This window comes from Letharia columbiana (assembly GCF_014066305.1).
Source record: "Letharia columbiana isolate WasteWater2 chromosome Unknown Sc0000035_s1, whole genome shotgun sequence".
NCBI lineage: Eukaryota > Fungi > Ascomycota > Lecanoromycetes > Lecanorales > Parmeliaceae > Letharia > Letharia columbiana.
Genome location: NW_023501079.1, coordinates 180,380 through 198,496, shown reverse-complemented (window position 1 = coordinate 198,496; position 18,117 = coordinate 180,380). Strand labels below are relative to the sequence as shown.

Genomic DNA, 18,117 nt, shown 5'->3' with positions numbered 1-18,117 from the left:
CAAGTTCGTCAACAGAAAATGCCCGATCTAATTAGTGCCGAACTGGCTCTCGATCCCGTCAGCCGTTCTTGCCAAAGGACATGCCATTATTGCTGCATTGTTGATCAGGATATCGATGCTCTGGACGGTTTTATTGATATCTGCAGCAGCTTCCCGTATAGCATGTTGGCTGCTGAGGTCTAAAGGAATGAATTGGGTCTCGACGTCCGGATAAGCACCGCTGATAGGATCGATGACTGGTTGAATCTTGGGTAACGAGGGACCTGCGAGAAGGATGCACCTAGAAGACCCAGCGGCAAGGGACAAGGCAGTCTCTGCGCCTATACCACCGTCACTTGATCCAGTGATAAGGACTAAAATGCATATTAGCAGTGTTGGTTCTCGATGGGCAATGGTGGTATTACTGGTTCTGCCCTTGACCCTATCTTTGAATGTTCTACAGCCTCTGCGCCAGTAGTCGAGTGCCCAAAGTTGGCCAACTTTTGGAGTTCGGGCATGCTAATGAAAACACTGCAGAATAATTACGGAGGACAAAAGAGACTGCTGTGGCCTTGGGAAATATATAGTCGACAACTTGAGGGTTAAAACGGAGAAAAGATATATGGTCTTAATCTCGATGGCTTGCATAAAGAGTAACCTTGACAATCATCGCCATGGATTTCAAACAGAAAGTCGCTTATTAACCTTTTTCTTCAACATAAAATTTGATGCTTCTGGTAGCCTTGGTGGCGTGATGATACCACTTTCCCTCTCGGCACAGGAGTATCATGTCGGTAACGGATGAAATTTGATGACGGCTTGTTGTTTTTCTATGGAGAAGTACTGCTATTTATAGTTGTTGCCAAGCATAATAGGGTTGAGATGCTGAACTCCAATAGTAACGGATACATTTGTCAAAAAAAAATGTTGATGGGGCTCATCCTTGAGAACGTTGCAGGCATTTCACACGTCTTGCTAGGCCCCATGATGCTACATTGCTGCATTGTCATGGAAATGGAACGCTGCACTCCGCTTTTAGAGACTAGTCCAAGAGAAGCCTAGCGCAAATCTTCGAGTGCTCTCAAAGCCCAAGCTTCACTTCTAGGTATCACCCACTCGCAATGCCAGACGATGATCTAGACACATATTAATCAACAGTGACACCATACGTTCATACATCCATATGAGTGGTTCGAAGATAGAGTGCAATTTGCCACCCTCGCCGCCTCCATGCTCGTAGCTCTACTACCTCACGCATCCAAAAATTTTAGGGCCCCCCTCACTTCCTCCCCCTGCTGCAGCTGACTGAAGCATCATCGCAGCCACTATGGCTACGAATCAATCCAGGAAGTACGGTGTTACACCTCCAGTATCCCAGAACTTCCCCACTGAAGCTGAGCTTGCTGCCAACGATGCCCTCATTGCGGAGCTGAAGAGACAAAACAACTTCGAGGGCCTGGAGGAGACAGAGCGAAGGTAAGATGGACACCGTACCCGTAATTAGCCCTTTAGCTGAATCTTTGAGTACAGAAAATCTACACTTCAGCTTATACAGAAGATCACTGTGGAATTCGTCAAACATGTCAGCAAGACGAAGAATCTCCCTCAGTCCGTTGTGGACAAAGCCGGCGGCAAGATTTTTACATTCGGGAGCTATCGCCTTGGAGTTTACGGACCTGGTCAGTGCTCCACGTTCTGACTTGACTTGATCGTGAGCTGATTCCAAGGAGGCTCTGATATAGACACCCTCGTCGTTGTACCACAGCACGTGACTCGAGAAGACTTTTTCGAGCACGTCCCTACCCTTCTGGAGCGTATGGCCCCTCCTGGAGCCATCAAGGAGCTGACGCCCGTACCCGACGCCTATGTACCAATCATCAAACTCGAGCTTTCTGGCATAAGCGTCGATCTCATTTTCGCACGCCTCGCCCTCCAGTCTGTGCCGATAACCCTCACTCTCAAAGATACTAGCATACTACGGGGTTTGGAAGAAAGAGATTTGCGATCTTTGAATGGAACACGGGTGACGGACGAAATACTCGAATTGGTTCCGCAACAGAAGACGTTCAGAACCGCGTTACGAGGCATCAAGCTATGGGCCCAACGTCGAGCGATCTACTCCAACGTGATTGGGTTTCCCGGTGGTGTGGCATGGGCAATGTTGGTAGCCAGAATCTGTCAGCTATACCCTCAAGCCACAGGTTCTGTCGTCATTGAAAAATTCTTCCTCATGATCGGCAAATGGCCATGGCCTCAGCCGGTACTCCTTAAAAGTATCGAAGATGGTCCGTTGCAAGTGCGAGTTTGGAATCCCAAGATTTACAATGGAGACCGCTTCCATCTCATGCCAATCATCACACCAGCATACCCCTCAATGTGTGCGACGCATAATATCTCGATGTCAACCAAGACCATCCTTATTCGAGAGCTAGAGCGAGGCAGGGCGATAACCGATAAGATCTTCAGTGGCCAATTGCAATGGAAAGACTTGTTTTCAAAGCATACTTTCTTCACCGATGACTACAAGTACTATCTCAGTATCATTGCCTCAAGCAGAACAAAGGATGCGCAGAAAGTCTGGTCTGGCCTCGTTGAATCCAAAGTACGCCTACTCGTATCGAACCTTGAGACCCAAGAAGCGATTGCGGTGGCGCGGCCGTTTAACAAAGGGTTTGAACGCGTGCACCATTGCAAGAATGAAGATGAGATCTACGCTGTCTTGAACGGCGACCTCAGGTTCCAAGCCACAAATGTCAAGACTGAAACGACCGATGTTGCCAAGGATCCGGTGCATGCTGCTGCTGCCCAGGGTAATTCTGACGAAATGGCAATGCCGAATGGTCATACCGAGGCTACCACGAACGAAGATGGAGAGCAGACCATCTATAATACGACCTACTACATCGGCCTTGAGCTAGCTCAAGGTACGTGCCCGCATTTTTGCGAGTAACCTTACTGACTACGCATAGACGCGACGAAGAAACTCGATATATCATATCAAACAAAGGAGTTTAAAGAAATCTGTACAGGATGGCAGAGCTACAACCGAGATCTGAATTCCCTGTCTATTGTCCATACTCGAAAGTAAGACTAAAAGCTATTTGTCCCTTCCCGGTTTGTGTCCTTGGACCACTGATTTGGGCCATGGCAGTTACGATTTGCCAGACGACGTTTTTCCGTTAGGAGAAGTTAAACCCACTAGGCCAAAGAAGAAGGTCAGCAAGAAGAGAGACCTCGACGCTATGGAGGTACGTCCGCCCTCGTGGACATAATTCCAGAAAAAGCGCGGAGATCGCCAAGTGTCTCAATTGCTAACCGGAGGCTTTCATGGTGATGCTTGGGTTTGCTGACGAGGGCCATTACTGATGCGTAGGAAACCCCTCAGCCTTCGAATGGCGTGAAGAGACGACGATCAGACGAGAAGGAACCAACAGCTTAAGATGCAGACAGCTCGTGGGTTACGTACGATATAACATTCCAACTCTTCGGGCACCCCACTAGAGCGATCGCTGAGGGGCCCCTAGGTCGTCAATGTCCAACGCATAAGCCCACCCAAGGACTACGTGACGGACACACTTGCAACGAGGATTATGTCGCCCTCGTGTACTAATCTCGCTCCGAACGTGAAAGACTCGATACTAACAGCACAAAGATCTTTTGGGATTGGGGATTGACAATCTGTTTGGCACAAAATCTCAACGATCCGCTCCAAAAGACATCCAATTGAGCAGGGAGGATGAGAATCAAGAAAGACCCTCCCACAACAAGTTACAATGGGACCAATCCCGAATGTTGCATCGATTGCTGACATGTCTAGGCAGCAAAAATTTAGACTGATCGAAAAAGAAGCTGGAAAGAAAAGAATCAGGTAGTTTTGCGCAATGCTCATGTGCCAGATAGCTTGCAATATGTACATATATCAATCAACTACCTTTTTCCGGGGCCTACGGGCTCCAATAACCATTTGGATACTCCATGGCTCTCAACGGGACCTGCCGACCTCAATGAAAATGACTGCATTCGTGCCCTGTTTCTCTCATTGATTCTCCCTCTTTGGTTTCAGCAACCCCGTCGTCTCTCCCTCCTTCTCCTTGTCTGCAAAATCCGGTCTCGGGATCTCGCACCCTTCTACCGTCCTCCCATACATGATTCCGCCCAGCCTGCTTATCGGCCTCAGCACCCCGGGATCAATTATGTTCCTGTCCTCATTGATCGCATCCTCCCTCACCCAGAACCTCACTCCCTCGACAACAGCTAACACTCCCGTTTTCTTGCCCGGCGTCGCCCTGCTCTCAAACTCTGTTGTCGATAACAGTTTTCCTTCGATACTGAAAATCGCCTCCTTCACGCGGGAGGGTTTGACCTCCGTGCAAGGGGCGGGGGTAAGACCGCTCAACGACCATTCAGATGTGCCGTAGGGCGCATTGATACTCGTAGCATTAGCGGCTTCGATGTAGTGTTCGCTGATGATGTTGATAGTGCATTCTTTGGTAGCTTCAAGGTTGCGCAGCGTGTCTTTGGCGTTGGAGAAGCCGCCTGCGAAGCCAATGGTGAAGAGAGGTGGGTCGTGGTTTATGACGTTGGTGTAGGAGAAGGGAGCGAGGTTTGTAGAGGAGCCTAAGCGACGTGTCAGCGCGAAGGAGGGAGAGAGATGGCCGAGGACCGTGGCTGACCGTCTTCAGATCGTGTGCTCACGAAGCCAATTGGTCTTGGAATTATCCCACTGATCAGCAGCTTGTAGTTAAAGACTGCCGGTCTACCTTCCTCGTATGGGTTTATCTCCACGTGCTTCTTTTGAAGACTCCCTCCGCCGTCGTTGGCGCCCTGACCTAGTTTCCACCCCGGCCGTTTTGTCTTGGTGAAGTGCCATTCGGATCTTTCCGCCCAATCTGGCCGAGACGCTTCGACCTTGTTGAAGTCTGGATGTGGGTTTCTCTTGACAGCCTTCTCCTGGTCGAAGCGCTGTTCGTGACCTGAGGGATCCTCCTCGCGCTGCTCTTTGTCGCCGAAGTTGGTAGGCATGGTTGAGTAGTGGTGGGTGATATTGGGTAAGAACCGAGAACGTGGCAGAAGGTAGTCAAAGAGCTGTTGAGCTGGTCTGAGGGGTAGATATATACTGATCAAAGAAATTAGAGGGGGTGCCGGGGAAGATATGCTCGAGGTATCCGTAGCATAAGCCGAGAGCACCCGTCTACGTCATGTTCATGCTCATGCTTGACTTTGACTGCCATGGCTTCAATGCTTTTTATAACTTCCTGCATAATGGCTAAAGGTATCAGGATGGACGCGTGATCAAGGGCGCGTGGATGGGATATCCGGCAGATGTTGTAATGCTTCTTTGTGCGCTCTGGTGAAGACAACCACGGAGGCGCCTCCGAAGAGGTTGCGCTTATCGATAAGGATTCCCCGCTTGCGGGGTCAACAGAGAGAGAGCATCAACATTCTTCGTGCTGACACTCGACAGCGTTACAGTAGCAGCAGTTGTAACGTGACACCCTTGACCAAGTACCCTGAAAATCCCTTCAGGATGTCTAAAGAAGACTATGACAAGTACGCATTAGGAGACTGGCATCTCCAATGCGGCACCGCTCTGTCAAATGCTCACATCGCCTACAAGACAATTGGTGACCCAAAGGCTCCCGCAATTGTCTGTACGTTATACTTTCTAAGGCAATTCTTCCTCATTCATGCTGTCTTATGGGTCGTCAAACATGTCTCAAGGTTTCTCTGCTCCTAAGACATGTCTCGCGACTCATTACTCCTCCCGAAAGAGTGATGCTGACTCGGAAATCATCAAGATCCTACTTGGTATTCTGGATGTCCGCATGCATCGCAGCGTCCTCAATGGCTGTCCCTGACGTTTGAACAGCGATATCAGACAACATTTGGCTGATAGGCCAAGACAAAGCCCTAAATCCGAACAAGGTGATCCATCTTTCAGAAACGTGACCCCTCTCGCGATTTAATCTCACACGCCTCTCAGTACTTCATCATCATCCCGGCGCTCTTCGGAAATGGTCAATCAACGTCCCCTTCCAACACTAAGCTCGCTACAGCTTTCCCGAAAATCTCATTCTATGACAATGTCCGTGCCCAGCATAAGCTCGTCACCGAGCATCTTGGTATTCACCATCTATACTGTGTGTTAGGGTGGTCAATGGGTGCCGGTCAGACCTTTCGTACGTACATTTTCGGACAAGATCCTTCCTATTTGGCACTGAAATTGAGTCGTGAGACTTTTTTGGGGAGTAAACTGACCTGTTCTGCTGCCGAGACCTGTCTTGCAACTCCTTTATCTACCTTGAAGAAGCAATACTGACCCCCAAATGTGCGTAGAATGGATCACGCAGTACCCCGATTTCACGGATCTTGCAGTGCCATTCTGTGGCTCCGCGAGGACGAGCTTGCACAACCAGGTCTTCTTGGAGGGTATCAAGAGCGCATTGCTGGCTGCGAAGGGCATACCGAGTGCAGGATCAAAAGAGGGCGGAGTGACTGGGGACGGAGTTGATAAGAAGAGGGTGTGGACCGAGGAGGAGAGAATGGTAGGACTGAGAGCGTTTGGGAGGGGCTATGCTGGATGGTAAGGTTCCTGTTGTGCCTGTTCGTCTGTGGCTGACTTATCGTTAAAAGGGGCTTCAGCCAGGCTTTCTACCGTGAGAAGCTCCACGAAAGACACTATGGTTTTCCAGACCTGGAGTCGTTCATGGTGGGCTTTTGGGAGAGCTGGGCCACCTCGAAGGGTACATCAGCATCCCAGATCTAGCCCATGTTTTCTGCCTCAGGCTGACTTGCCCAGATCCTGAGAACATGCTTGTAATGCTGCAGACATGGCAAAGTGGAGATTGCTCAATGCAAGAGCCTTACAATGGCGATTTTGAAAGATCGATGTCGAGCATCAAGGCAAAGACTCTTGTCCTACCTGCGAAGACAGATTTATACTTCCCGTGAGTGCTGAATCCATATCGCTAGGGCCGTGATTTCCTGCTGATCAAGGTCAAACAAATGTACAGTCCTGAAGACTCCGAGTATGAAGTCGCGAACATGAAACCGGGTGTTGGACAAGTGGAGATATTTCCAACCATCTGGGGCCATTGGGCGGGCGGACCGGGGGACAGCAAGCAGGATTTAAAGTGGCTTGATGAGCACTTGAGCCGGTTTTTTGAGAAGAACAGCACTGACAGGTCTAGGATGTAGGCTTGCAAATCAATGGGATATATTGGAGTGTTTGCTGTCAAAACTTGGAGAATTATACACCTTGGATGGAGTTCTCAGCAGTCAGCACAAACATCTTGAACGTGTACCTCAGCGTAACATGTCGAACGTATTGACCCTGTCCGATTATAAGTTTTTTACATTGACAACTTAATTTCTTTGTTTACTCCGTACGACGCTAGTATGGACACCAGGTTTGGTCCGAGTTCTTCTTGGACAAATTGCCTCCTCACGACCATTCTGTGCTCACAGGCTAAGCAAAAAAGTCCCTTCACGAACCGTTTTAACTCCCACACTAAGCGGGGCTGAAGATACCCGCCAGGGCCTCGCAGCGCTTCCTTTAGGCCCCCAAGCCACATTGATTACTCGATTATTGGGTGAGTTTTCCCGTGTCACCTTTCTACCACACGCGCTAGGCTAGGCTGGGAAGGTGTTCAGTATGAATCTTAAAATGCCACCGCCAAGAAGGCTGCAGCCTTGTCTTCATTTTCCGTGTAGGTTGGCATAGACAGACAGGATGATGCGTCATACCTTGTTCTGTCTACAGACGGGGATTCCGATCGAGATCATCCAAGAAGTGGTGCCCGATTAAGAGCTTGTCCTCATCATGACCAGCATCAGCAAATTAACGGCAGCACTCTTTGCTGGCTCTCAAGAGACGACATTGGCGCTCGCAAACCTCAATTTCGACTTCTCCCTTGTAAAAGTGGGTAGACTACTTTGAACCTTTTGTCCGCATCTCTGACGAGACCTGTCAGTTCGAAGCCCCCATAGAATACCATGGCGTGGGAAAGTCTCTCACGAGACAGCGGCTTGAGGCAGCTGAGAGCGGATCGTCCCATATCACAGCGCGAAAACTGGGTGCTTTGTTTGAGCACATGATTCCTAACACTCCTCGACTCTTTGAAGCTTATGGCACGCGGGCATCAGCGATAGCCAGTCAGCCATCTTCGGGCACAACCCAGCCTAAACAGGGAGGCATCTTTTCGAGCTTTGTAGGAGCTGATGGAACCTCCATTTGGGCCGCGGCTACCTCGGGAAGAGGAGCAATCTCCGTGCACCTCCTCGCTTGCATGCTGTAATAGCCAGCCCCTTCGAGTCTTTCATTGCATGCACTGACTACCACGCCAAGTGCCCGTATATGGACGGGACCAGAAGCTACCTCTATCTGGTCCGAAATCGTCCAAGCAAGAAAGAATGAGCTTCAGCTCTCGGACCAGGGAGAGGCCTTCTCGTACGCCACTACTCTTGCCGGAAATGTTGCATTGACACGAGACCAGCTTGCAGAGTGGGATAACAGTGCTAGAGCTTGGCTACGACATGCTGATCGAATTCGATCGAGGCAGCAGACCCAGGTAATGCTCATCTTAAGCAATTTAATGGGCCTCTCTGTTAGCTCCATGCCTTCAACATACCGGAGCGTCATCGATGCGTGGGTGACAGCTCTCCAGGGTATGGAGAACCTAGTTAAGGGTACCTCCCAAGGAGCTTCAAGTGGAGGGCTCTTACTCGCACTTTCGTCCTGGCACCTCTATCCTGACATGATTGTATGTGGGCAATCCTTGAGGCTTCTTTTGTTTGTTTGAATTAGCTCTCTCCGTTAATAAAAAACTGCTTTAGGCCCTTGGTAATACGCCTGTCGTTCAGGAAGACCCACTGTTTAGCCGAGGAACCGCTTTGACTCTTAATTTACATGGAAATCCCTCAAAACAGCCATCTGGAGTCTATTGGTCGCTGTCCCTTTCACACATGCGGTAAAGTGCCGTCAGTGGTAAGTTGGTGTAAACGTCGTACTAACAACAAACCAGTTACTACGGAGCGCCCATCCACGCTGAAGGTACGTATGCAACGGAGTCATCTCGGATCTCGTTCGACAATCTCCTGCAAGTTGTCCTGGGCTCGATTTGCAATTCTTGGGGCTTTGATGGTTCGGATCCAGTCGCTGTTGCACAATTGATCCGCTCTGTACGCTTGAAACGCCATGTCAGCAAGACAATCTGTCCTGCGTGGATCCACATGCTTGCCGACGCCTCTGATGCGTTCTTATCCTCCAAAGGAGATTCGCGGACGCTCAACCGCAAGTTGATTGCACTCGGTCGTACGCGAGGCTCAACAATCTTGGCCGAGACAACGGTCCCGCCAGTCTTTGGATTGACGAATATAGAAAGCATGATAAGTTTCCTGAAAACGCCTGGGTATCAACTCAGGCTGCTTCGAGCATACGCCGCCAGATCTTTCCCCACGGCCGATCCGTTCGACGTCATTCTTCGCTATCGCGTTCCTGTAGCTTTTCGCGAGGTCCCGCTGCCAGAACATCCAGAAAAGGCAGGATTCAGTATTGAGAGAGTTGAGGTGACGATTCAGAAAGAAACTAAGTCCCCAAAGTCACGTAAAAATCGAACACCTGTTCGAGATCAGTTGAGCTCAAGGCTCGGACCTACTCCTGCGGGGGTTGGGTCTCGCCGGTCACCATCCAGAAACAGGAGATCTCCAATGAGCTTGGGCGGATCTAACCTGGCTCAGCAGAGTGAAGAAACTGATATGCAACATTCCGGATTAAAGTTTAAAAGTAATGAAGATGCCGTGTCGGATCTCAACAACTCCAGTAGTTGTGACGAGTCTGCACGGTATTCCGAGGACCAGAGAGCTGCTTTACAGCAGAATCTCGATCCTGGCGACCAGGACATCAGGGATGAAGGCTCTGCTGGGGCATTTGAGGCTCTAGATGTTGACGTAGTAATGGGCGAGAGCACTGAGGCTCCTCGGATTGAGACTCACCTTGTTGACGACGACGAAAATGTCCCAAGCCAAGACATACCCACAAAAGGAAAGGGAATAATCGAGTATGCCACAGCGCTCCCGCACAAGCTTTCGCCGCCCTCTTCTGCTTCCGCGCTATACCGTTGGATGAATCCAAGAGAGAGAGTCGAAGGCCTAGGGGAAGAGGAATTTGCCGAACGCCTGATCTGCAAAAAGAGGCCTGAGTACTGTAAAAAGCTCGACCATGCGGATGAATGGTGGTCAGTCCCTAACGACATCTTCCGCCGGTCTGCTATCGAAGAAGGCCACATGGTTCGTCCAACAAGATGGTATAGATTCTTTTCGGGTAATCCAAAGACAGCAGCAATTTTTGTGGACCAAACCGAAGTCGAAAGATGTAAGAGAGAGTCAGGAGGCCCTAATTGGGGCAGGACCCGCCGACCGATCAAAGAGACTTGCGATCTGAAAGACTTACAAGCTGCACTGGACGCGGATGCTATCGATATGGAGGAGATGATGGCAGCCATAGCGAAGGTTGCCAAAGACTCCAAATATTTCGATTCTCTCAAAGCCCTAGCCGCCGCGTACAAGGTCTACAACGGGTTCGATGGCGCCACGATCAGCCCCAATGCCGTTACGAAGCCAATCTTTGGTGCAAAATGGGCTCAATATGTTAAGGGCGAGACCCAAAGTTGTCTTTCTTCCATCAGCCTGTTGGATCGATTGAACACATTTGCTTGCATCGCCTACTTCGAGTCTGACGGCTTGGATATGAACCCGTCCCAGTTCACCAATGTTATGGCGCTCTCTTCTGGTGACTCCATATACGTCGCTGCGTGGCTCATATGTGATCCTGCGGAGCGTCAACCTGCAAATGCCGTGTGTCGACTTCATGGCAATGTTGGCAAGGCAGGGCTCATTCTCCTGGTACCACCAGCAGACCCTCAGACGCTGGCCCCAGGGATTGATAACTGGAAATTTATCGACCGAGAAGACTTTGATGGAACGGTAACGAACGCCTTCACCGGCACAAGTCTCCATCTCTCTTTCACAGACTGGTGCATTCCAGTTGATGTTGGCGAAGCGGGTCGCGGACGTCGAGACGCTGAAGCCTACATCATCGAGTCACTCGTCTCGGTGTACGATCGTGGCAAATGGATCGGTGATCTGGACGTCCTGCAGGCTCTGAGCAAAGGATGCAATCAACCGGATCATGAGTTCTTCTACAAATCCTTTTGCAACCACGCTTCTGTGGAAGCCTTTGACCCGAAACAGAGCTTTCCGGCCATTGTGACAATCAAGAATTGGGATGAATTCTTGGAGCATCCGAGAAGCCCGGCTGTGGCGATGGCACATGATAATTGGGACGCGAAGCTGGCGCTGGCAGTGCTCGGCGTAAGACGAGGCGACCGCGTTTTCGTTATGGATCGGATTTGCGAGACTTGTTTTACAGACGTTAATCTTGTAGGAGGACCCGAATGTATCGCGAAAGCACTCTTCTTGCTGTAAGAACATGAAATTGTTGTAGTCGAAGCGAATCCGTCTTGACTCCCTAGACTCGAGAAGTGAGCCAATGAATTAATACAGAGGGACCGAACCAGTGACCTCTTGTCCTCTGCATCTTTACAAATGTTGGGGAAGGAGGGAAAGGGGGGCTGGTGGCGGAGGTCGCTCATCCTATCATTGCGAGTCCTGAGTGAAGAGGTGAATGACCTCGGACATGTCGTTCTAGTGTTGTTCCCAGTTCACATCCAGAGTTGGCCAAACCCAATTTGTGCAATTGGTACCGTGGAAAGCCAATTGTACAGGGCATGGGAGTCAGTGATTACTCCAATATTCAGAGTCCAGTCGGACTGTCTGACACGGAGCGGGTCGATGGTAAAGCTTTACGTGATATTTATAGGTTCCTTTTGAGTCAAGAGCATCTAGAGGGGGTGGTTCTGACCTGACTGATCTCCATTTTCCAAGCCCGAGGTATAGCATGAAAGATGGACGTTCCTGGCGCGTCAAAGCAAACCACTTGAAACAGGTCCGGTTTTCGGGCTGTATGTAGTGAGATTGGCTGACTTGACTGACTGGGCGACATGATGGACCTGAACTATCCTTCGTTTTGCAAGGTGCAGATGCGCCGCCCGAAACAGTGACAATTGTTCAAGCCATTGCATCTTGAGACCCAAATGGTCCTCTTGAGGACGTTAGCTCGACTACTTCTACGCGTCAGCAGCCAATGCTGACGGGGGAAACCTGTCCATGCTATGGGATTTCTCACAGGGTGGCAGACGCACTTTCAGGCAATGATCCGCTGAACAAGAGAATGATTTGATAAGGGAGACGGTATGTCAAAATCTGTTCGAGGGGATCAATTCCAAAGATCCGCAACATGAAGGTCCAGACACGCTCAGTTGGCTTGCTAATTACAGTGTGGTATCTCGGCCATTGAACGAACAAAAAAGCGACAAAAAATCCGGACATTAAATTCGATCTACACTCCATTCCTGTGTACTACGCCTCGTTCAACACCACATGTTCTCGGCCCACTCAGTCTTCAAGCATCTCTCTCGCCACGTCTTCGGCTGTCTCAGTCCAAGAGGCCGACTGGTCTTGCTCGTCACGCTCCTGTGGTTCTAGGAGTGAAGACGGTGCGGATGAGGCCGCGCCCGTGACGGATACAGAAGCTTTAGGTATAGGGTCAGTGCTGTAGGCCGAAGCTTGCGCTATAGGTGTCCGAATGGCGTGGTTCATATCTAGAACTTCCGTATCTCTTCGACTTGATGTAAACGAGCCCATCGAGAGAAACAAAACGACAATGCTGAGAAGAAAAATGGCGATGTTGCGACGGTCCTGGGCCGCATGGTACATGTAATCTCGCAGAAGGTCCCAAAGCGGCACATCTTCCTTGCTCTCCATAGGCATCTGGAAAGGTGTCCGCTGAGGTGTCGATGCAGCCGCAGGTATCTCATCCCCCAAACCATCGACAAAAGCCTGCGCATCATGTCCATATATCTCCCTCAACCTTGCGTCGTCCAAGCCTCCGATTCCCTCCTCCCTCTCTGCATGCGAGTGTTCCGCTCTTGTTCTTTCATCTTCTTCTCTTCTCAGCTCCAACTCACGCTTCATATCCTCCTCCATCCAAGGCAAGATCTCCACATCCACTCTCTCCATCTCCCGCCATGCTGCGCTCCACGCCCCTGCCCTCATGAGCCCGTTTGCAGCGAAGAGCTTGATGTCCCATCTTTTGCTTCCTGTACCAGCGCTGCCAAATTTCCCATCACGTATGCGCCGCCCGCAATCGAGACAGATGTCCGCATCGTTGGCGTCGGTATCGGCTTCCTCGTCCGACTCAGCCGCTATGTCGGCCTCTTCTTCCGGAGATAGGTGAAAGTGGCCGCATTTCAGTATACGTGGTATCTTCAATTCTAGAGATTCAAGCAATCGCTCTTCCAGAAGGTCGTAATCTTCCCTAGGATGCGGGATGAGGATACCGCGCTCGAGGACAGTGTCGGTAGCTTTTTCTTGAAGAAGCTTCCAATTCGCAAGGATAGATGGTGGGAGAGCAGTCTCGAGGATTTCAGGCGTGTAGGAAAGCGGCATTGGAAGAAGAGTGACGTGAAGGAGGACAAGGGGGTATTCCTTTTTCACTTTCTTGATGGGGCTGAGTTTGGAGGGCGAACTTATGACACTGCGGTGTGAGCGGGCGGAACGTGGTGTACCCTGTTTGGAGGGCGTATATAGTCTTTGACGCTGTTGCGAGGATGGAGTGGCTAGATGTGGAGGCGTAGTGTCCATCTGCATTGCTCGTACGGAAGAAGGATTTCGAAAGCGCGATCGAGTCTTGAGAGGTGTGAATGGTGTTGGATGATTCTGAGGCTCGTAGGACGATTCTAGCACTGAGACATCGTCGTCAGAGCCATGCGACGTGCGAGGAGAGCTTGTGCGAGAGGGACGATCGAAGACGGCTTCGTCAGGCGAGTGGTGTGCTGAGCCGGATAGCGATGCCTGGTCATCTTCAAAGCAGCGTCCTATATATTCTCCCATGTCAAGAGGCTCTGGTGATAAGCGCGGTCCTTCATCTACATCCCCGACGGGCTGCTGGTTGTGGTAGTCCTGAAAGTCTTCGATCGAGGTTTGCTCCATGAAAAGTGCGATTTATAGGGATTGGGAAGCTGGAAGGTCAGTTGAGATATTAGGGACTGGATTCCGCGCAGCTGTAATGATCGTAGGTTAAGGATCTAAAAGTATGGCGTTGTGCCTTCGTCTTACGAATTTCAATACCATGACCACTGTTTATCGAGTCGTTGCGCGGTTGCTGGAGCAATAGCCCTAAGCCTTGGCGCTCACACCTTATCCACGTTCTGCGACAAGCCAAGGTCACTCACTGGTCAGCGTAGAGATTGGAACAGAATCAGAAGATCAGATGAGTGGAAATAAAGCGCTCTCTATCAATATTCCTCTATAATCGATGGACCGTGGTAGTATTACACGCCACCTTGAATCCCTTTCCAGAAACAGGAGCATTAGTGTCCCCCAGCCCAGCGACGATTCTTTCAAAGACCGCTGAGCAGAACCGACCACTGTCCTGGCATGCAATGAATCGAAACGCCTATGAATTAAAACCTCTGCAGAATAACATTGCTTTTTCATTTCGCAATCTCTACGCCACCAGTGGCACCTAAATCTGTCAGCAGACATTCGGAAGCAGAAACCGAGTGGAGACTCACCAAGAAACTTCTTGATATCACCGTAAATAGCAAACTGTCCGGCCGTCAATGTTCCCACCTGGATCTCGGGTCAGTTATTGGACTGTATCATAGGTGCTATATCATACCATGAAGAGACGAGCACCGATACCAGTGTAGCTTCCACGAAGTCCAAGCTCCTTTGCGATCTTGATGAGACGGCTCGTCGTGCCTTCTCCGGGTAGTCCTTTGGTTTTGTTAATCTTGCTGAGCATGGTATCGGCCGGCTGCGAGACAAGGGCTGCTGCGAATCCGGCCATGAGACCAGATCCGAGATTTATGACGGTTTGCATGCCATCAGATGTCTTAGACTTGTCGACGCGTTGGTAGACGGCTTCTGCAACCTTTTCGTAGACCACGAACTTGGCCATTGTGTAGGGCACCCTCCTAGGCGTTAGCAAATGTTACAGGCGGTGCAATAATTTTTCAACTTACTGCTTGAAGAGAATCGGTCCGAATCCTGAGTAGAAAGCACCAACACCCTCCTGCTTGTAGATCTTCCCAAATCCGCTCAACAGGCCAGAAGCAAAAGTAGGCTGAGAGACAAGTCGAATCCTGGTGGCCTCCAGTGGGCAGAGTGCAATGTCGGCAAAGAATTCTGCCAAAGCCGATGAAGCTAGGTAGACCGCCGTCCGATTATTCGATGCGGTCTCGTAGCCAAAATAGGTGATGCATTGTTGCTTGAAGAGTTCGTATCCCCCGAACTTGAAAGCACCCTGCAGGAAGTATCCAGCAGCGGTAGGGCCAAAGCCAGTCGCAAGTGCGCCATAGCCTTCGTTCTTAATGACTTGACGGAAGCCTCCAATCATTCCCTTGTTGTAGGTAATGGGATCGAGTTGTATCCGTGTCTTGACACTAGGCATGACAGTCATTACTTATGAAGATCATTTTTGTCGGAGAAACCACCTACACGTCAACAGGTGTGAGACCTCCATGAGTGACCGAGCAGCAGATTGCACCAGCCAATGCGAATCTCGAGTAGAGTGCAAGACCGCTCAGCTTCTCTGGGGTGTTTGCAGAAGCCTTTTGTACCAGGCCATCTAGCTTCGTCGACCCAGTTGACGCAGCCATCTTGAACAAGCAGTTAAAAGACTGGTGTGATAGAGGAGGAAGATAGGTGAGACGAATGAGTTGAATAGGACTTTGTTTGGGTGCTGTTCGAAGGCTGAGCTTCACATCTTTTTCTTGCTTAGCGTCTTGGCAATTATCGGAGTTACCGTTCCTACTCCTTTTCGTCCCCTGGTCGAAGATATTCCCACAACCACGAATTTCAATAATAGATTTTCAGACTTCATGCAGGCCTCATGAATACTTGATGAAAAGCTTCTCGGCGCTTCAAATACTGCTGATAGTTGGGTATAGTGCAAGGATGGTGTGTTCATGTCTATGGACTATTACCCTCGAGCTGATCTTGGGCATTATTGCCTATTTCGAAGACTGCAAATCCAGATAGCAATGCAAACCCTTGGGGGGGTGTCTTGTCGAGCAATCCATACACTCTGACATTCTTTGATGGTTCCAGAGTGGAGATTTCATTAAGAAGCACGGTCTCGTTGATCGGATTTCAAAAAAAGGACCAAGTCCACTTGAATGGATGCACCTGCTCACTTCCATACACATCTTTCACTGTTATTCTTTTTGTACCCACAAGTATACAGTTTTCTGCTACGTTGTAATTGGTTAAGATACTTATTAGACTAGATTCAGTCCTTAGCTCGATCATCATCTCAAGTCCAATTACCAATATCTACAAGCACCGGACTCTGTTTTTCTACGAGGATATAGCCGAACACTACCGTGTACGCATGGCGATGGCTCGTAGCAACGAGTGTTATAGTGTGTGTCCTTTCATCCACTGAAAAACAGCCAGCAGCACAATTGAGACTCGTTTCCTCTCGAAAGCCAATGGTTGCATCCCACGAATCCAATAGGTAAATATCTCCATCGAATGCATCCCTGCGTGGGTTGGAAGCCTGTTGGGCTGATTTCTGCCGCTGCTCAAAGAGGGTGCGTTTTGCAGGCAGACTCATGTTCTGAGTAGAGTCTGCATCACATATTGACTAGCCAGCTTGTAAGCCACGAACTAGGACATGAAATTGAGCCCCGGCGCTGCTTCGGCTAGACGAGCAGCGAACAATGACCCCCTGCTCCCTCCGCAAGTCTTTGTGCCTCAAGTCTCCTAATTGCCGAGGCAATGCTGGGTCGATGATGTAGCGGGCCTCAGTCAATGAGAGCCACCGAAAGAAACTCTCAATTGTAATCTGAATCTTTGGACTTTCTCCAAGCGAGTACCCTTCACGCTGATCAATTGTGTCTTGTCCTCTCCTTCATACAGTGTAAAGTCTCTCGGTGCTGCGCGAGGACTTCTAGGAATAGTGATTGCAGGATATCGGCGTAGTAGACAAGAAGGCATGCTGACACTCAAGGCATCCAGATAAAAACCTAATACCTTTGGGATGGGTAATGTTCTCGTCCCCTGCGCCAGCCTTGCAGCCCAGATTTCGATTCTACCAGAACCATTTTTATCATCGCTTTTGCGTGTCTTCTCTGACAGCAGGAGACTATCGAGACTGCAATATTCGCTCACCAAGATTGACAGTGCTTCCAAAAGATGTCAAAGACTGTAGGTCTTACGAGTCAAAGATTGTCTTACTCTGAGACCTTGAGGCGATTTACGATAGCCGCCACGCGAAACCAATCAGGTGTTCTTGGCCGACACGTCCTTTCCAAGGCTGATTTCATATGTTGCGATCTGACAAGCTCGCAAATGAAAATCGCGTCATTCTCGCGTGACACATGCAGGCAAAGCCTCGACCTGCGACGAAACCCAAAGCAGTGTTCCGAAGCGAAATCTATCCTTAGAGCTTTCTGCAGAGACCTCCGAAGTGTGGGGAAAGCAGGGGCTGTTACCTGGTGTTTCCGCTTCGTGGAGAAGCGATATCTAATCCTCCATAATGTCCGATCCGGCGCACATGCGCGCAATAATACGACCATGACGATCATGTCTTCCCAAAATCTAGGACCGCTCTGATGGCGAACCCTGCATGTACCCTCGAACCGCCATCACATGATTTGATACCACACTGTACGGGCCCAATACTTATGGTCTCTGCTAGTGAAGCACCATTAGCAACTCAGCGAATGGCCGAGCAATTGGCACGCAAGAACAACAGTATGGGCAGCAGTTGCCAACCAACCATCAAACTTACAGATGCAGCCTCATTCTCAAATACTAAGTTCGCGCCAATACCAAGATCCTCAGAGGCATTTCAAGAGCTCTACACAGCTGCCCACCAGCTGGCAAATCTCGAGAACACGAGAAAACGTAGACAATGTAAGAGCTCGTTCTAAAGCAAGCTTCAAACACAAGTATCATATCTCTGAAGCAGGCTGGTCAACGTATATTGTAAGCACTCCTCCGATGTCG

General features: G+C 49.9%; 7 protein-coding genes across 7 annotated transcripts; 3 read left to right on the top strand and 4 right to left on the bottom strand.

Moving 5' to 3' along the window:
* Positions 1-27: 27 nt before the first annotated feature.
* HO173_008846 (uncharacterized protein) lies at positions 28-1,211 on the bottom strand (the record flags this gene model as incomplete). Its single annotated transcript, XM_037310742.1, has 2 exons — positions 28-353; positions 1,157-1,211. 2 exons carry the CDS (start codon positions 1,209-1,211, stop codon positions 28-30), a joined length of 381 nt encoding a protein of 126 aa, XP_037162306.1.
* A 95-nt stretch (positions 1,212-1,306) lies between these two features.
* On the top strand, positions 1,307-3,418 carry HO173_008845 (uncharacterized protein; the record flags this gene model as incomplete). The annotated part of the gene is made up of 6 exons (XM_037310741.1): positions 1,307-1,455; positions 1,510-1,658; positions 1,710-2,903; positions 2,949-3,063; positions 3,131-3,227; positions 3,353-3,418. 6 exons carry the CDS (start codon positions 1,307-1,309, stop codon positions 3,416-3,418), a joined length of 1,770 nt encoding a protein of 589 aa, XP_037162305.1.
* Positions 3,419-4,015: 597 nt separating this feature from the next.
* Positions 4,016-5,001, bottom strand: HO173_008844 (uncharacterized protein; the record flags this gene model as incomplete). The annotated part of the gene is made up of 2 exons (XM_037310740.1): positions 4,016-4,596; positions 4,653-5,001. 2 exons carry the CDS (start codon positions 4,999-5,001, stop codon positions 4,016-4,018), a joined length of 930 nt encoding a protein of 309 aa, XP_037162304.1.
* A 505-nt stretch (positions 5,002-5,506) lies between these two features.
* HO173_008843 (uncharacterized protein) lies at positions 5,507-7,176 on the top strand (the record flags this gene model as incomplete). The annotated part of the gene is made up of 8 exons (XM_037310739.1): positions 5,507-5,630; positions 5,778-5,798; positions 5,849-5,904; positions 5,963-6,158; positions 6,316-6,562; positions 6,613-6,722; positions 6,779-6,926; positions 6,993-7,176. 8 exons carry the CDS (start codon positions 5,507-5,509, stop codon positions 7,174-7,176), a joined length of 1,086 nt encoding a protein of 361 aa, XP_037162303.1.
* Positions 7,177-7,801: 625 nt separating this feature from the next.
* On the top strand, positions 7,802-11,463 carry HO173_008842 (uncharacterized protein; the record flags this gene model as incomplete). The annotated part of the gene is made up of 5 exons (XM_037310738.1): positions 7,802-7,900; positions 7,953-8,272; positions 8,327-8,741; positions 8,815-8,948; positions 9,003-11,463. 5 exons carry the CDS (start codon positions 7,802-7,804, stop codon positions 11,461-11,463), a joined length of 3,429 nt encoding a protein of 1,142 aa, XP_037162302.1.
* Positions 11,464-12,492: 1,029 nt separating this feature from the next.
* Positions 12,493-14,088, bottom strand: HO173_008841 (uncharacterized protein; the record flags this gene model as incomplete). Its single annotated transcript, XM_037310737.1, has 1 exon — positions 12,493-14,088. One exon carries the CDS (start codon positions 14,086-14,088, stop codon positions 12,493-12,495), a length of 1,596 nt encoding a protein of 531 aa, XP_037162301.1.
* A 503-nt stretch (positions 14,089-14,591) lies between these two features.
* HO173_008840 (uncharacterized protein) lies at positions 14,592-15,761 on the bottom strand (the record flags this gene model as incomplete). The annotated part of the gene is made up of 5 exons (XM_037310736.1): positions 14,592-14,623; positions 14,673-14,730; positions 14,780-15,074; positions 15,126-15,545; positions 15,601-15,761. 5 exons carry the CDS (start codon positions 15,759-15,761, stop codon positions 14,592-14,594), a joined length of 966 nt encoding a protein of 321 aa, XP_037162300.1.
* Between the last annotated feature and the right edge of the window lie 2,356 nt (positions 15,762-18,117).